At 41.6% G+C, this 17,583-nt stretch overlaps 1 protein-coding gene across 5 annotated transcripts in view; it reads right to left on the reverse strand.

Moving 5' to 3' along the window:
- GRAMD2B (GRAM domain containing 2B) overlaps nt 1–17,583 on the reverse strand; it is a 170,316-nt gene that overhangs the window by 29,755 nt on the left and 122,978 nt on the right. For 2 of the 5 annotated variants that reach the window (XM_068246819.1, XM_068246827.1), the window contains exon 2: nt 2,600–2,716. In XM_068246819.1, coding sequence (XP_068102920.1) covers nt 2,600–2,716 — 117 coding nt within the window. Of the gene's footprint in view, nt 1–2,599; nt 2,717–3,515; nt 3,540–4,938; nt 5,084–5,467; nt 5,542–17,583 lie in introns of those variants that run through there. The other 3 variants (XM_068246833.1, XM_068246842.1, XM_068246849.1) reach the window with 3 other exon arrangements.

Raw genomic sequence — 17,583 nt, forward strand, 5'->3', positions numbered from 1 at the left:
CGAATAGGAGGTATTTATGGCAATTTTTTTTTTTTTACAGAGGGGGTGGGGGCAGCGTTTTCCAGAGAAGGGCCAGTGTTCAGAGTATATATCGTCTTGTCACTTAACTGTCCCTCAGAGGGGCTCACAATCTAATCCTTACCAGTCTTATGTCTACGTAGTATGTAGTGTATGTAGTGTATGTATCGTAGTCTAGGGCCAATTTAGAGGGAAGCCACTTATCTGTTTGTTTTTGGGAGGAAATCTGGGTGCCCGGATGAAACCCACGCAGACATGGGAAGTGCATACAAACTCCTTGCAGATGTTGACCTGGCTGGGATACGAACCGGAAACCCAGTGGTGCAAGGCGAGAGCGCTAACCACTACGCCACCGTGCTGCCCATGTTGGCGAGGTGAAAAAGTACCTCCTTGGCTCCTCCATAAAGAGAAGGGCTAAATTATGGGTCAATATTCAATAGGGGAGCAGTATAATGGTGGAAGGTATAATTAGATACAATAACACTGGTTACTATAATAGGGAGTACTATAAAGGAGGGGGCTAAACAAGCAGGCCTATTTACAGTTCCAAAAAGTTTTTAGCCACATCTTTTAACCGTGCCTCCTGCAAAATAAATCCCCACTCTGTCCACTAATGCAGGGGTTCCCTGAGAACTGTAAATTATTTGAAGGTTGAGAAAGACTGGGTAAAGGTGGCCACACACGATACAACAAAATGATCAGATTTCACAAAAATTCGATAAAAACGATCGGATCTCCTGAAAAAAAAAAAAATCGAAAGCTTTTTTTTCATTCGACTTAAAAATCCGATCCGATTTCCCATTTTCTTCGATTTTTATTGACTCGGAATGCCAGATATTTTTCTTCAATCTTTCTAAAGATTGTATGGTGTGTGTTAGATTGTCAATTTTATTAATATACAAACCCTAGCAATTTTGTCAGAGTTTCCAATCATTTTTATCATAATTGGGGAAAAACTGAACATGTGTGTGGTACATTGGTCATATTTTTGAAATGTTACAGTCAGTCAGAAAAATTGATTGCAGTTCTTAAATTGAACAGATATTTAAAAAATTGTATGGTGTGTGGCCACCTTTAGATAGACCAGTGGAATGGCAGGAATGGCAATCTATAATTAGTTACATAACGGCTACACATCAAGTTGAGATCTGTTGCTTATTCATACTGACTGCATGTTTAGTTTATAAAGGGATTCCAGGTATTGCATCCACACAGTTATTTGCAGCATGCGGTTATCCTGTGCACATCAGCCCTGAACAACTCATGCAGATTTGCTAACTAATAAGAATGTATAATCCAGCAGTGCAGAGAGTCTCCAAGAGTCTCAAGTGTGCTATTTGCAAAATGAAAAAGGAAGCACACTATGCTTATATTCACTTACGTCAATCTATTGTGATCTGCAGTACAAAAAAAATAAAAATAAAAAATGTCATGACTTTTAAATAACCATTGAAGCCTTTCTGGTGTTCAAACATTGAGGCTTTTAGCAAAGCAAACAGAATCCACTATGAGCTATTTAACAATATAAAGGATTATAATTCTCTCTCTAGGCACACAAGTTAGCATTGCTTACAAAACATGGTTTTCCAACTGCACCACAAAAAAAAAAAGAAAAAAAAAAAGTTAGCTTAGCAATTGGGATGTGGAGTGCTATCCACTACCCCACCATGGCCGACACTCTTTCCTTGCAGTGCTGGGTCCCCGGGTTCATATCCCACCTAGGGCACTATCTCCAAGGAGTGTGTATGTACTACCCATGTCTGTGTGGGTTTCCTCCAGGCACTGATTTTTTTCTTCCGCCATCCCAAAAACATAGATACGTTAAATGTCTTCCCTCTGAATTGGTCCTCGACTACGATGGACAAATAATTATGAACCCCTCTGAGGGACAGTTAGCAACAAGACTATATATTTATATATTTAAGTATTTATATAGCACCAACATATTATGCAGCACTGTACAGAGTATATTGTCTTGTCACTAACTGTCTCTCAGAGGGGCTCACAATCTAGTCCCTACCTAGGTCATATGTCTAAGTATGTATCATGTAGTGCAAGTATCATAGTCTAGGGCCAATTTAAGGGGAAGCCAATTAACTTATCTGTATGTTTTTGGCATGTGGGAGGAAACAGGAGTGCCCGGAGGAAACCCACGCAGACACGGGGAGACCATACAAACTCCTTGCAGATTCGAACCGGGGACCCAGCGCTGCAAGGTGAGAGCGGTAACCACTAAGCTACCATGCACTGCGGAAGATGTCAGCGCTATGTAAATAATCGTTCAATGTGATGTGGAGACTAGGGAAGACAATTAAAAAGTTGACTGAGGTATTCTCAGAACAAGTAAAAAAAAAAAAAGATCTATCCAATAGTGTTCACAGTGTGTAACCTAATATGTTCTCGGAAGGTCACCTCCTTTATAAAAACAGTTGCAAGAACATGTCTTAATACGTGATCTGCTGTTCTGTACTAATTAGAATGCTATTGGTTTATCACCCATGCAGACCTTTAGGCTGGATGTAAAGTCTTCCTGTTAATGTGTTTGTCAAAGAATTACATACAAGTAGCAGCAGCGATTTACCTGATCAGAGGCGGCCTTTGTCGGGGTTCAATCAATTCGGTCTCACTGATCAGGACTGAAGGATCAGTATATGGCTTTGCAGCCTTTTTCTCATCGCCCCCATTATCGGCTTCAGAGCTATAAGAAAAGCAAAAAAGTGCAATCCAGTTACCAACGTGGTAAAACAATGCTTTCCTAGGATTACAAAATCTGAACAACATAAAAGCAATTGAATATTGTGGGAAAATGTGGAGCAAGACAATTCAGCATTACCATAACCATACAAAGATGGTCTCTGATGAATGAATAATAAGCTATGGAATTCCTTGTCATAAATACAGTAATAGCAAATATAACTAAACCACTATAAAATACATGCACTATTCAAGTATACTATTCACAAGTGACCACTATAGTGAAGTATGAACTAAATCTATGTGCACACTTTAGGTTTGTGGGTGAAACTTATGGCCTGTTCACATTGAGGCATGGTGTGCAACGTAAGCCTATGGTATCATTCACGCTGCAGCGCTAGCGATTTGCAGCAATAGCAATCACGATGTGATACTCATTTCACAGTATGAGAATCGTGGAGTGCAATCGCTGTACAATCACTGCAAAACTGCAATTTGTTTACCAAACGCAAGTGTGAATAGGCCCTATATGGCTGAGAAAAAAAAATATCTAACGTGTACACAGGCCTCCCCAGACAGTGTTGGCCTCCCCTTCAGCGATCTGGTGAAATGGATCACTCATCTACCTGCTACCGGGTGCCACTCGGCACCCTACCCATTCCCATCACCACACACACGCAATCTAGTGTCACCTGAAATTGCTTTGGGCTACAATAATTTAGAGTGTGTACTCAGCTTTAGCTGGCAATCTAGTTTTCTGGCTGGAAAGGATCCCTTCCTTCAGTAAGAAATAAGGAGATTACCTTGACACTAAGAACTTGTGCTGATCTTGCAAGGAAAGCTGCAGTTTTGGCAGGGTTAATTTAAATCCCCATCTCCACAGAAGACAGCTGTAGAGCGTCAGACGCTCTGGACATTAGCTTGTGCCCGAAGGCTACAGATAATTATTCAGGATGTCTTCAGACAGCGTACATTTCAATTTTAACAAACACCTCCAGGCTCATCAGAAACAGGTTACTTTATCCAATTAGGTAACTGCTATAATGCTGGGCATTCACGGCTCGTTTTTGAGCCATTAAGATGGCTCGATAGATAATTTCCGACATGTCCAATCTCCCGCCTGATCGTTTCACTGCTCGATTCCGGATCGCAGTGAATGGGAAAAAAGAGAAAAACGAGCGGAAGCTAAGAGAAATGACTGCGGAATCATTGCAGCGAAACAATTGAGGTATGTCCACATTTTGAGCTACATCTTTTTGATCTTCCGTTCATAAAAAGCCACAAAACATGGTCCAAGCCTTTTTCTTGTGAATTACCCAAGACAGAGTTCATGATCTGTTATTATTGGTGGGCAGCAAGGTGGCATAATGAATAGCACTCTCTTTGCAGCACTGGGTCCCCGGTTCGAATCCCAGCCAGGATATTAGCTGCATAGAGTAGGTACATTTTCTCTGTGTCGGTTTGGGTTTCCTCCTGGCACACTGGTTTCCTCCCATATCCCAAAAGCATGCAGTTAAGTTAATTTATATCCCTGTCTTTAGATTATGATGGTTATATGACTATTGTAGGGATTATATTCTGAGCTCCTCTGAGGGAGTTCGTGACAAGACTAGATTATACTCTGTAAAGAGCTGCAGAAAATGTTGCTGCTATATAAATACTACTGGCAGATTTACTGTCAGATCGATTATTTCCAACATGTCTGATCTGACTTGCAATAGATTTTCTGTTTAATGCTATGGCAAAGCGATCGGAAATCAGATCGGACATGTTGGAAATGAGTAATCTGACAATAAAGCTACCAGAAAAGCTCATCGTGTGTACCAGGAATTTTAAAATTCCTACATATTCCATGGCCCTGTATAAAGAGACACAAACATGGAGTACATAAGAATTACAGGATGCCTATACAGTACTTTTTTTTGAAAGCCATGGTTTTGAGGTTAGCTTATCAGTAGGCACTACACATATCAAATGTGAACACAGACGCCTTCACACCTTTATCCACAGTATAGTGTTCTTTGATGCTATCTTTGTAAGTGAACTATTAAGTGCTGCATTAGTACTGGTCATCAGTTATCAAGCAACATTACACACTAATAAGGACCATTTCTAGAACAGTGTAATACAAACCTTCATAAGACTAAAGCAAGGAAAAAAAAACACCTGAACCAACAAGGCAATCAAGTTTACATATCAAATGAAAAGTTTTCAGTATGTACCCACCATGTGCGGGTGGCATTCTATTACAATTGCTCCACATTTGCAGCATGTAGAGGGGATGATGTGGGTACTGATGGTTGAGGTGTTCCAGACAACAGCTGGCCACACAAAGCACAAATTTACGTAGATTCGAGGGTTCCTTATTTCACCTAAAAATAACCAATTACTTCATAACAACAACCATCACCAGCTTAACAACTGTGCAACTTCAAAACAAGCCAATAGCAGATGTAACATTTAAATAAAACATTTGCACTGTGGAACAACTACAAAATCATAAAAGGTGCAAGAAAATTAAAAAAGCATCTCACTATCTCTTGCAGTCTACTAATCAACATAGCGTAAAAGCTGATTTTTTTCTTCACATTTACAGTCGAAGCAGAAAGAACTCACTACCTTGGCAAGATTCATTCAGCAAAATATGCTCACAAAGATACAGCGTTATCTACATTGCAGTTTCCAGTCTCTGCTTACTAGATAGGTGTACATAGATATCACGACTAGGAAACAGCAGCAGCAGCAGCTGCCTTACCTTCAGCTCGCCTCTCCTCATAGATCTGCTGCTACAAAGTACTTGATGTCAGTCAGCTTTATCCGAGAGATGACATAAGAGGAAGTACAGTACATGACTCACGAGCCTCAAAACGCCTCTTTTTCTAACTGCCTCACGTGTTTGCTAATCACCTGACAAAAAAATGCTGCCTGGCACACAGGTTTTAGGTACAGACTGAACCCATGATGCATGGGGCACAGACACTTCACGGCATGAGGTTTTAGTACAGTAACACATTATGACCAGGGCATTCAGGTGTGTTGTAGGGTCATTAGGCATATTATGGATTTTCTGTCCAGCAAAATGAAAAAAAAAATTGTACTAGTTCATGACAAAATATTCTACGCGAGTTCACAATTTTTAGAACATCCTACTGCCCTCTATTGAATAGTACACGTTTACCTAAAGATGCTTCGTGTACATACTGTTGCTTCTAACACGACGTGAAATGAACAAGAACAGTCTCATTGCTTAACTGCTTTTAATATTACCTTGCCTATAGTGGTAAACCTCTGCAAGTCTTCACTACAATCTAGGTCAGTGAACCAAAGAAAGGCATAGGTTTACTACAGACGTTAAGACGTCTGGCCCAGGACATTACTGATAATTAGTATACTGGCAATCTCGCAATAAACTTCAGTTTCCTATTCTCACACTGACCTTCCCCTCTTCACTCCTAGCACTAATGGTCAGCGATTGGTCAATCATAACTGAACATGTGTACCAGGCTTAACGCTAACCTCTCCCCTTAACACCTAACACTTATTACCTCTACACTGTAGCTGAACGCAATGCAAACACATCCACTCGTTCCGCCACTATAGGAGTTTGGCTATCGTACAACACTAACAGAACAAACTGCACACTGTATGACTACTGCTGGAGTTACAAATTGAGGTAAAAGCAGGTGCATACAACACAGGACGGGCCCCTTGTCTACGCACCTGTTTGGGCTAATACAAGCTTCTGGGAGAGTCTAGTAGAGCAGCTTCTTTTTCACAAGGAAGCCTTTGCTGATGCGTTTGCTTTTCCCGCCGCTATACGAGTTTGGCTAATATTTAGCTGAAGTCATTGCAGTTATGTTTTTTTGCCATCCCCACCGCTCCATGCACTCGGCTATATCATTGCCTCATGGCTGTGCTATCTTGCTCAGCACCCATGCTATTCTTGAGCACCCGTGCCAAATCAAAGGCACCAAATGCCCCCATAGCCGCAAATTAGCATCATGGTCTATGGGGGAGCACCCATCTGCCAAAACTGCCTATTTCTAGAGGAAGTATAAACAATACCGTAGTTCTGAAAGTTGGTTATGCACAGCAAATGGAAATCCAACAAAGTTGTGAAATGAGCTATGCTATCGTCCTCGTCTGCTGAACTTAAATGACCCACCTGATTTTCTTCTGCTGCATATGATGAGCATTACTCTAGCTGTCTGCTTGTCAAATGTGTGCCTCTAGAGGCCGGATCCAAAAGACCAGCTTAACAGGTAGGCAACTGACTCATTTCAAGAAGGTCCTGAAGGTGACTAAGTGTGATACATGAAAAAGGGCCGTCAAGAACGGGCCCTAGTGCCCAGGTGCGTAGCAATAGGGGGTGCAGAGGTAGCCACCGCATCGGGGCCCTTGGGCCAGAGGGGCCCTCCTTCAACTACAGTAATTAGCTCTCTATTGGTCCTGTGCTCATAATAATCACTTCTACAGATACTTTGAATAGTGGTAATCATTAAACTGTTCCCCATCCCCTTCTTGCACCTCTGACACTGTGGTTGCCATTGACAGGTTTTGGTGCGCTGTACCAATTGTTATGTATAGAGTGCTTGGGGAGCCCCCATTGTAAAACTTGCATCGGAGGCCCACAGCTCCATAGCTACGCCACTGCTAGTGCCCTTGCGTCCACCCCTTGTACTACTCCTCCTGGCTCTTGTCATCAATTGGAGGATATTTGCACAGAGCCTTGTATGCAGCAAGTTTTACTTGCCTTCCTGTGGATAAAGAAACTTGGTTTTGATCGGATGGTGCACCTCCTTTCATTCTACAAGGACAGGTTTGCACACTTCTTTCAACTTTGTTTGCGGAGCACACTGGAAGGGAAGCTTCCTTATCCCCTTTGGAAGGAGAGGGGATTGTGTGACCGCAAACTACATGCTGGCTGGACAAGTGCCAGCTCAGCTAAAGAACTACTGTATACTACATGAGGGCAGTATGGGGAAAAAAACAAAAAAACAAAACACGTGGCAAGGCTTGTGGTAGTGGTGAGGGCATGCAGTCCTTTTACTAATTTCCTACACAATTTTTTTTTTTGACAGGTTCAGTTCCAAAGTCTCTTAAAAGTATTTGGCTGTCTGATAGTTTGCCTTAGGTTGTCAAACCTGTCCTGTGATCTGGCCAACAATGCAGAACTGTGCATCCTTACAGAAAAAAAAAATATAGTTCAGTATTTAACCTATTCTATGTATTTCAGAAGAAACACACTGAAGGCTGGTGCACACCTTTGTAAAAACGCTTGTGCTTTGAAAAGCGCTTGGCTAACGTATATGAATGGGATGGATCACACCAGAGCGATGCTGTTTTTTCCAGGACTTTGAAGTCGAGGAGTCAGAGCAATTTTGGGTACCTGGAGCCGGAGTTGGAGTCGGTGGTTTCATAGCCTGAGGAGTCGGAGTTGGGAGCCTGAGTTGGATGATTTTTGCACCAAATCCACAGCCCTGGTAAGGTATTAGGACTAAGGAGTCGGAGTCGGTGGTTTCATAGCCTGAGGAGTCGGAGTTGGGAGCCTGAGTTGGATGATTTTTGCACCAAATCCACAGCCCTGGTAAGGTATTAGGACTAAGGAGTCTGAGTCGGTGGTTTCATAAACTGAGGTGTAAGAGTTGGATGATTTTTGTACCGACTCCCCAGCCCTGTTTGTTTCCAAATGCAAGTCCTGCAGCATTTTTGAGGATTTCTGAGGAGATTCAGCCTCAATATTAGGTATAAGAAAGTGGAAAACCGCTCTGAAAAGGGCTAGATCAGAGCGATTTTCCAAGCGTTTTTAGTTGCAGAAGCTGTTCAGTTACAGCTCTACTGTAACAAAACATGAAAAAAAAACGCTACACCAAAACGCTCCAAAAATCGCTAGGCATGCTTAGAAGATCACTAGGCACATGCCTAGAATTGCCTTAAAAAATACCTTCATAGAAACACTAGCGTTTGTGATTATGCTAGCGCTTTTTGGTGTGCACTGGGCCTGAGTCCCGGTTATCGCTGGCATAAAAAACAAACAAAAAAAAAAAAACGGTCCATTATTAAACGGCCCGGATCCTAGCAGAAGTGAACGGATCCTTTGTTAATCAACAGGATCCGTTGCTCCATTAGAACAGATCTGTTTGGCCCACTCTGCTGAATGGAGGGCGAGTTTGGGGTGGGAGCAATTTTTCTGGATCAACGAACCTCGCGCTAACAGAACGGAGGGTCATGGATGAAAAACCAAAGCCTTTTAAAAACTGGTCCTTTTGACCAGATCAGTTTTTTATCACTCCAGTGACCTGGCCCTCATAACAAGTTTCAACCAGCATTACAAAAATAAAACTATGGAAAACATAATCATTGTCATTTTTCTTTACTACACAGTTTTACAGTGCATTTTAACCGTCAAAAACACAAAATCAAAACCAAACCAACAGTAAGAAAACTAGTTTAGGCTGGTAGTTAAACAGTATGGTTACCAAGCTGGTCAGCTGTCAAGCAACCAACAGTAGATATACATGCAAACAAGTGGGTCATGTACACAAATGGTTAGGGATGGTGTTTGTCAGGTGACGATCAGCTAAGCTGCCACAAGTGATGTGAGGCGGTTGTTGTCCAGCTAGTTATAGCACAGTGTACACACTGATGGAGGAACAAGGCGATCATTAACAAAACAAAGATGACCAAGCTTTTATAAGACCTTTTCAAAGTTATTTTTCTTCTGCCCTTTACTCCTCACTGTACACATTGCATTTTGCTTAAAGTGAACCAGAGGTGAAAGTGATATGGAGGCGACCATATTTGTTTCCTTTTAAACAATACCAGTTGGATGGCTTTTATGCTGATCTATTTGTCTGCAGTAGTGTCTGAATAACACCAGAAACAAGCATGCAGCAAACTTTGTCAGATCTGACAAGATTGACAGAAACACCTGTTCTGCATAGGCTTGTTCAGGGGCTGTGGCTAAAAGTATTAGAGGAGGATCAGCAGGATAGCCGGGCAACTGGTATCGCTTAAAAGGGAATAAATATGGCAGCCTCCATATAACTCACTTTGGGTCCACTTTAAATATGCAAAACTGCAGTTATTGTATTAAAGTACTGAAAAAAATGGCGTCATGGTGCTCTACAGTCATTAAATGGTTAAACTTAGCAGTGCTTGCCCCTTGGGGTATAACAGCCTGTTCTAGAAACAGCTTCACGTTTGCTTCAGAATCCCTCTGCATTGCCTCATTAACAAGAAGACATAAAAACAAAAAGGCTGCAATAGTGCATTATCCTTGCAAAACTTTGTTCACCTTCCATCACACCAACTCTCCCCCCCAAAAAATAGTGCAGTGTGAATGCGTACGCACACACCGCCACCAGCCATATAGCAATAATGATGGACTCTCACCAAATAGTACTGCTGACCGTTTCACAGACCAGAAATAACGGCATGTATAACATCCTTCTTTAGTTTTCCTCTTGTAGCAAACCTCACAGAAACAGGGAAATACAGTATAAACAACACAGGACTGCACAAGTACATTATCCTATATGTTAAATTCACATCCACCGCACCTCCAGTGCTCGCCACACTTCAAAGTGTGCTGTGTGAATGTGTACACACATACACTACCACCAGCAATACGGTAATAATGATGGCTTCTCAACACATCACAGACCTGCATTGATCGCATGAGTTCCACCATCATCAGAAGGTAAACAATAAAAGCCTTCCTCCTCCTTGCCTTTCAGCAATCCTGCATCAACTTAACCACTTCAGCACCACAGGGTTTTTTGTTTAAAAACCAGAGCAATTTTCACATTTCAGCGCTCCTCCCATTCATTCACCAATAACTTTATTGCTACTCATCAGTTGTAAATGATCTTGTTTTTTTGCCACAAATTATGCTTTGTGAGGGTGATATTTGCTTTTAGTAATTATGTTATTATCTGTGCATTTTAAAGGGAAAAATGAGGAAAAAAAAATACACACTATTTCTCCATTTCCATCCACTATAGTTTTCAAATAAACAATGTTACCATAGGTAAAACTCACACATTGTATTTGCTAATTTGTCCTGGTTATCTCAACATTTAAATAATGTTCCTGTGTTTTTTGTTTTCTCATTGTACTCTATCAGTAATTAAAAGCCCTTATCTTCATGATTAACAGTAATACACTCTCATGGCATACATATTTTAAAAGCTAAGTCCCTAGGGTAACTATGTATTCTCTTTTCAATGCTGTCACTTTTGTTTTTTTTACAAGTATTTATTTAGGGGTATAAAGTACATGAAAATAACAGTTTTATTGCTTTTCATTCAGTTTTCCGGTAAAAAAAAAAAAAAAATCACATGACTTAGCCCTCAGTTGTCAAACAACACAAAATCTATTCTCTCACTTGTCACGGTTAAAATGATACCCTATATACATAATCAGATAGCTTATTGGGCATACAGCACACTGTTTACCACAAGTACGCCTATCTACTCCCCTGAGCTTCAGATAAAGTTTTGTGGGGAGTAGATAAGCGTAGCAAGGGAGGTGAAGTGGTTAAACCATCCGCTGATGGTGAAGGAATCATAAGATGAATAGTTTTAAATCTTTGAAGCGTGCAACTTTTGTACATATTTAATGCAACACACACATTGCACAAGGCCAGGTTCACAGAGTATCAAGGAGGTTAAATCCAAAGAACTGTTACTGCATACAGTGGCGTTACACTAATCCAATTACATAGAATCAAGGCTATTAAAACATTGCATAATGAGCAGCGTGGCATGTAGTGCCTGGAATTAAAATAGCAGTTTAAAATTCTCATTACTGTAACCTAGAAATGCACATGGTGTCAAAGAGTGAAGAGTCAAAGTCAAGTGAATTGGGGTGGCGGTAGTAAGAATCTGGGTACAGTAATACATTCCATTGGGAAGATAGTCATCATATAATATTTTTCTGGCAATTATGTAAGATTTTGTATATTTAATGACTTGTATTTATTCCAAACGATGGTTTTCGTCTAGAAATACTGGATTTAACACTTTAATAATTACGGAATCCCTTATTACAGATATTCTTATTTAGACATTCTCATATGTCTGTGTGTAAATTGATTTCATATTAACATCTCTAAAAACTTTTCTGCCAAGGAACCATAATGTTTCAGTATATAACAAATACTTTGATAGAAAAAGATGAAAAAGGTGCTTGCACCTAGAGAGCTAGCAATTTGGATGGGTTAAAGCGGATCCAAGATAAAAAACTATCTATAACAAGTAACTTGTCTATATAGCTTATCTAAAGTTTAGATAGTTTACACAGCAAATATAGCTGCAAACAGCTTCAACAGTATATACTTATTTCTTCCTGTGATAGGAGAGCAGCCATGTTATGTTTCTGATCATTACACACAGGCAAGCTGCTCTGCATCTCCAGCCCTCAGCCTGTGAAAACTTCACTCCCCTCTCCTCCTCCTTCCTCCCCTCTGAAATGTCTGGCTAGTAACACCTCCTCCTCCTGCCCAGACTGAGCTCCCATAAGCCCTTGCTACATGGGTCTCAGAGTGCCTAGTAAACAAACAAAAAAATATTTGGCTTGAGGAATGCCCTATAAACTATATGAAAGGAACACAATTATGCAAGGAGTAAAAGTTTCTCGAATCCACTTTAAGCAGATTGAGGAACTGTTCATATACGGTAACCAGCAGCTAATTTATTAGCTGCCAGTTAGCTCATTGGTAGTTCCCAAACATGACTACACTGTGTAGAATTCAGATCCTGTCTGTGCAAATTCTGGTTCCTGTTCATGTGAAACTAGAAATTTGTTAAATCTTCATCTCATCACTGATAGAAAACAGCATGGAGCTGCTGCCAGAGAATTTATGCAGACACAGGGGGCATGATGGGAGTGGATCCGAGGTGAACTTTTACTCATTGCATGATTGTGTTCCTTTCCTATTGTTTATAGGGCATTCCTCAAGCCAAATACTTTGTTTTTGTTTTAATACTCTAATTCCCTATAAACTAAATAAACCACGCCCACAGGTTTCAGAGAGCCTTGGCAGTAGCAAGGGCTCATGGGAGCTCAGTCTGGGCAGGAGGAGGTGGTGTTACTAGCCATTGATTTCAGAGGCAGAGGGGAGGGGGGAAGGAGGGAGGAGGGGGGATTCGTTTTTTTTCACAGGCTTAGTGATCAAGATACAGATAAGCCTGCCTCTGTGTAATGTTTACAAACAACATGGCTGCTGTCATTGTATCACAGGAAGAAATAATCATTTTCTATTAAAGCTGTTTGCAGCTAGATTTGCTGTGTAAACTATCTAAAGAGACAGAGAGAGAGACAGACAGAGAGACACACCACAAGGTGGAAAATTTAGGGCATGCCAGTGAAGAATTTCAATATATGTTCTTTTATTATGCAGAAGTTACAAAATTAAGTCATTTTGTTGCCCATAAGCCTTATGAGGGGTAATTTATGGACAGCCTGGCAACTGGTATTAGGAATATGGAAGCAGCCATATTTATTTCCTCTCACTTCAGGTCCCTGTTAAAAAGACTGAAGATTTGGAAAGCTGCAACAGTCCAGCAGCATTGAAAATAAGTGTGCGGGCCGATCGTTGGCTAAGCTAGCGGCAAGGACAATAAGTAAACAGGATAAGCTTATTAGCTTGCGAGGAGACCTTTGAAGTATTATGGGCAGCTTCTAATTATAGAAAACCAGCAGAAGAGATATTTATTGTAGACATTCCTCATCTTGTAGATGATGGATTTATTGGCAGTAACCTGCTAGCTAATTTACAACAGCATTTATTTTAAGCAATTCTTAAACTGGATCTTTAAGACACACTTAAATATAACAGAGTTTGAATATCTGCACACAGCTATAGACTTCTATAGCCTGGAACCCACTTGCAGTACATTACTAAGCACTTGTGATTTAAAAAGCTCTTGCTAATGTAATGCTATGGATGTGATCCACTTGAGGGATGTTCTTTTATAAAAAAAAAATCCCCCATAGCATTGCATTAGCAAGAGCTAATTTGTATCAGGTTCATGGAGGACTTATTTTTTTTTTTTAAAGAAATACTGCCAAACAAAGCTTGTTGTTCAAAAGGAACCAATTAAGTTGGGTTGACCTATAACAGGCAAATAGCTACACTAATCATGCATTTGTCTTCATAAGAGTAGTTATTACCCAGGCTGCAGGACAAATTAATCTCCATTCTATTTTTCAGATGATCATCAACTACTGTGGTTAATGTTTAAAAGCGTTTTCTGTTCCAGGTTTGTGCACCCTGAAGTTCAAATTCTTCAAAGTGAAGTTTACTTTAGGGTTTTGGTTAAGGTAAGAGAATATAAATAAGTTTTCCCTGCATAGTCAGAATACACTGTATGGAGCCTGTAATCAGGGCATTACTATATAAAAACAAAAACTTAAAGTAGAGACCTGCACATTGATAGATCTTCCAGATCAATAAATAAAACCATTGTACACTATTCTACTAACAGATAGGCCTCTTTCACAGTGCAACGTTAAAGTCGCACGTTAGAAAATACTTAAACGCAGACTAACGCACAGCAATACGAACTCTGTGCGACATTCACAGTGCACACGTTGTGTTTGTGTGTAGAGTTATTAGAAAGTGCTGCATGCTGTGCGTTATACACGTTATTAGCTGCGTTGGACTGTTTGCACATGCTCAGTAATGACTTGGAAGCATACTTTTCATTGCCTGAATGCTCTACTGTATGCGACGATAATGGGGCATTAACCCCCTTGCCGTTCCAATTACTGCAGCAAGGGGGCAGCGCAGCATTTTTTTGTTTTTTAAATCATGTAGCTAGCCTAGCGCTAGCTACATGATAGCCGCGGACAAGCGGCATCCCCCTATCTACTTCGATCGCCGCAGGCAATCTGCGCAAGCAGGAAATCCTGTTGAGAACAGTATTTCCTGCAGGGCTTCCCTCGTCGCCATGGTGACGCCACAGGATGACGTCATGGACGTCGGGACGTCAGAGGGAATCCCGATCCACCCCTCAGCGCTGCCTGGCCAGGCTGCGCAAGCGGCGCGACGGGTAGCGGCAAATCGGCGGCGATCGACTTATGCACGCAGCTAGCAAAGTGATAGCTGCATGTAATTAAAAAAAATAATTGTGAAAATCCTGAGCAATCCTCCTGCGCAGGTTACCCCGAGCTCAGCTCGGGATAACCGGCAAGGAGGTTAAGGAGGCACTGAAACGAAAAAAAAAATTATGATCTAATGATTTGTATGTGTAGTACAGCTAAGAAAAAAAACATTAGCAGCAGAGACACAAGTCTAATATGGATTCCAGTAAAGGAAGAGCTAAGAAACTCCAGTTGCTATCTATGCAAATTAGCCATTCAGCTCCACAAGTTGCAGAGAACTCTGCCAGACACTTGAGATGATAAGCTGTAACCACTTGAGGACCTAGCCTTTACCCCCCCCCCCCTTAAGGACCAGCGCTGTTTTTTCAGATCTGTGCTGGGTGTGCTCTACAGCCCCCAGCACAGATCAAATGACAGGCAGAGCGACCAGATCGCCCCCCTTTTTTCCCCCCACTAGGGGGATGAGGTGCTGGGGGGTCTGATCGCTCCTGCATGCTGTGGGTGGCGGGGGGGGGGGCACCTCAAAGCCCCCTCCACCGCAAGATTCCCCCTCTCCCTCTTCTCCATCCCTGCCCGAGAGATCGGAGGCTGCACAGGAACGGATCTGTCCTGGGGGTTGGAAGAACAATGAAATAAAAAGAGCGAATTAATTTTCTATGTAAAACAGTATAGTGGTATAATTGGGTGTATTTTGACTTTTTGACCACAAAATGGTGCTACTCAGACCATGTTCTATTAATAGAAACACTAAAGTGTGGTGTCTGTCTGGAATGAGAGCATGTGTCTAGTTTCTGCAAGCTCTCGGAAGTCACAGGCACAGTAATCAGTGTTGAGAATAGAGGATTCTCATATCCTGATCACAGATGGAAGGGGCTGCGATGGTGAAGCGAACAAAAACCGTGTGGAGATCGTTAACGCGGCAGTAAGTTAACAGTACGCATACCTATGCCCCTCCACATGTGAAGTATACAAGGGTGTAGATATGCGTACCAGGGATCCTGAAGTGGTTAAGTGACATTGTCCCACTAAATAGTTGTTTTTTCTAATTTCCCGTTAACTTTCAACCCCTTCCTAACTAATTAGCCCCATGTGTCACCTATACTTGGCCTTAAGAGTCATGACTGCCGCCAGTAGTGATCGGATGAGATCACTACGGTGACTGTTCTGGGAACAAACGCTGTATAGATGCATCGCTATGCTGCTGCCTGGCAATGTCTGTACAGCATTGGGGTCTGCAAACTTTAGTCAGGTAAAAAGGGAGCTACACTGCCGAGGACATTTGGCGTTGCCCGCATGCGGATTCGCACAGTCAGTACAAGTGGATGGGACTGTTTCCACTTGTGCGTTTCCCCGCACGTTTTTCTGTGCAGAAAAAATCTGCAGGGTAGGGGCCTCAGAATTCGCCTGCGTGTGGAATGCAGGCGAATCGCACGCAATGTATTTAATAGGGAAATCGCATGCGTTTTCCCCATGCGTTTTTTGCCGCGATTTCGCATAGGTACCCATGTTAATTCACACAGGCAGTGACATAGTTAAAATCGCATACAGCCTTACCTATGCGAAATCGCGGCAAAAAACGCATGCGGAATCGCACCCGCATGCGATTTGCCTGCGGTCATTCGCCGGCGATTTCGTAACGCTATAGTGGAAACGGGCCCTGAAGATTTAGAGGTACGGCAGGATTTTTTTTTGTCTAGATAGTATGCAGTGGCCTTTTGAAAGGCAAACTGAAAAGTGAAATTTCCACCAAAAAGTGGTATATCACTTTTTCCCCCTTTTTTAAAACAATTCAGATGTACATTTAATGTAAACACAGGCCCACATAGCAATGTAACACTATTTACAACCTGCATTATCAGTTCACTAATCCTAGGTCAGGAGGAGGTTGGCAGAGAAAGGAACTGAATCCAGGAATTCAGATTCTGCCAACTGCTGGTACAGTTGGGATTACCCATAGCCTACCTGCCGGTATTACTTCACTGATAACGCTGAGTGTAAATGCAGCCACATTGCTATTTAGTGCCAATAGTCTAATCATTCTACACACTTTAAATGCACTTTAAAGGCCCGTGGTCACTTGGGCGGGTAATTCCCGCTAATCACTGCAGCACTAGAGCTTTTTAAAGTGCTAGCACAGTACAAACCTAATGGCAGTGATCTCACTGCCACGATTACCTTGGGAATCGAAAGAGTGTACAGTGATTTTACTGCGCTAATTGTGGGAAGATCTCCTGCACAATTTGCTAGTGTGAATGGGCCCTAAAGCCTACTTGCGTAATTTGGGTTTGAAAGTAGGCCCAGTTACTAGAGTGACTTTGTCATGGCTTTCATATGTGCAGCTGCTAGGCTTTACACACTTTCCACCAAATTGCAGTAAATAATTACCCAGGGCAGGGAGGAAGAAATAAAATGTCACGATGTTGCGATTCACAGCCCATAACCTTTTACTGTAAGAAAAAAAACATTAACTCATCTACAGCAGAAACTAAAGTAGTTTTAGAGTAAAAGGCTAAAGTGCATTGACAGTTATGTAGTCTTCACTTGATGGTTGGGTTACAGATGCATTCGGCGATTATGGTTCTCGTAAAAGTCATATGATGCAATTACCGATGACAACACCATCACCAGTATGAAATCAGGCGGCTGTCATGGGACTCAAGGTTTGAATTTATGACAACACCTTAAAAGTGAACCTGTCATAATAAAGGAAGCATAAGTTGGCTGTTGGACCCCTCTCTTGAAATAGTTCTGGTAGATCAC

Source organism: Hyperolius riggenbachi, chromosome 1, assembly GCF_040937935.1.
Source record: "Hyperolius riggenbachi isolate aHypRig1 chromosome 1, aHypRig1.pri, whole genome shotgun sequence".
Classification (NCBI taxonomy): domain Eukaryota; kingdom Metazoa; phylum Chordata; class Amphibia; order Anura; family Hyperoliidae; genus Hyperolius; species Hyperolius riggenbachi.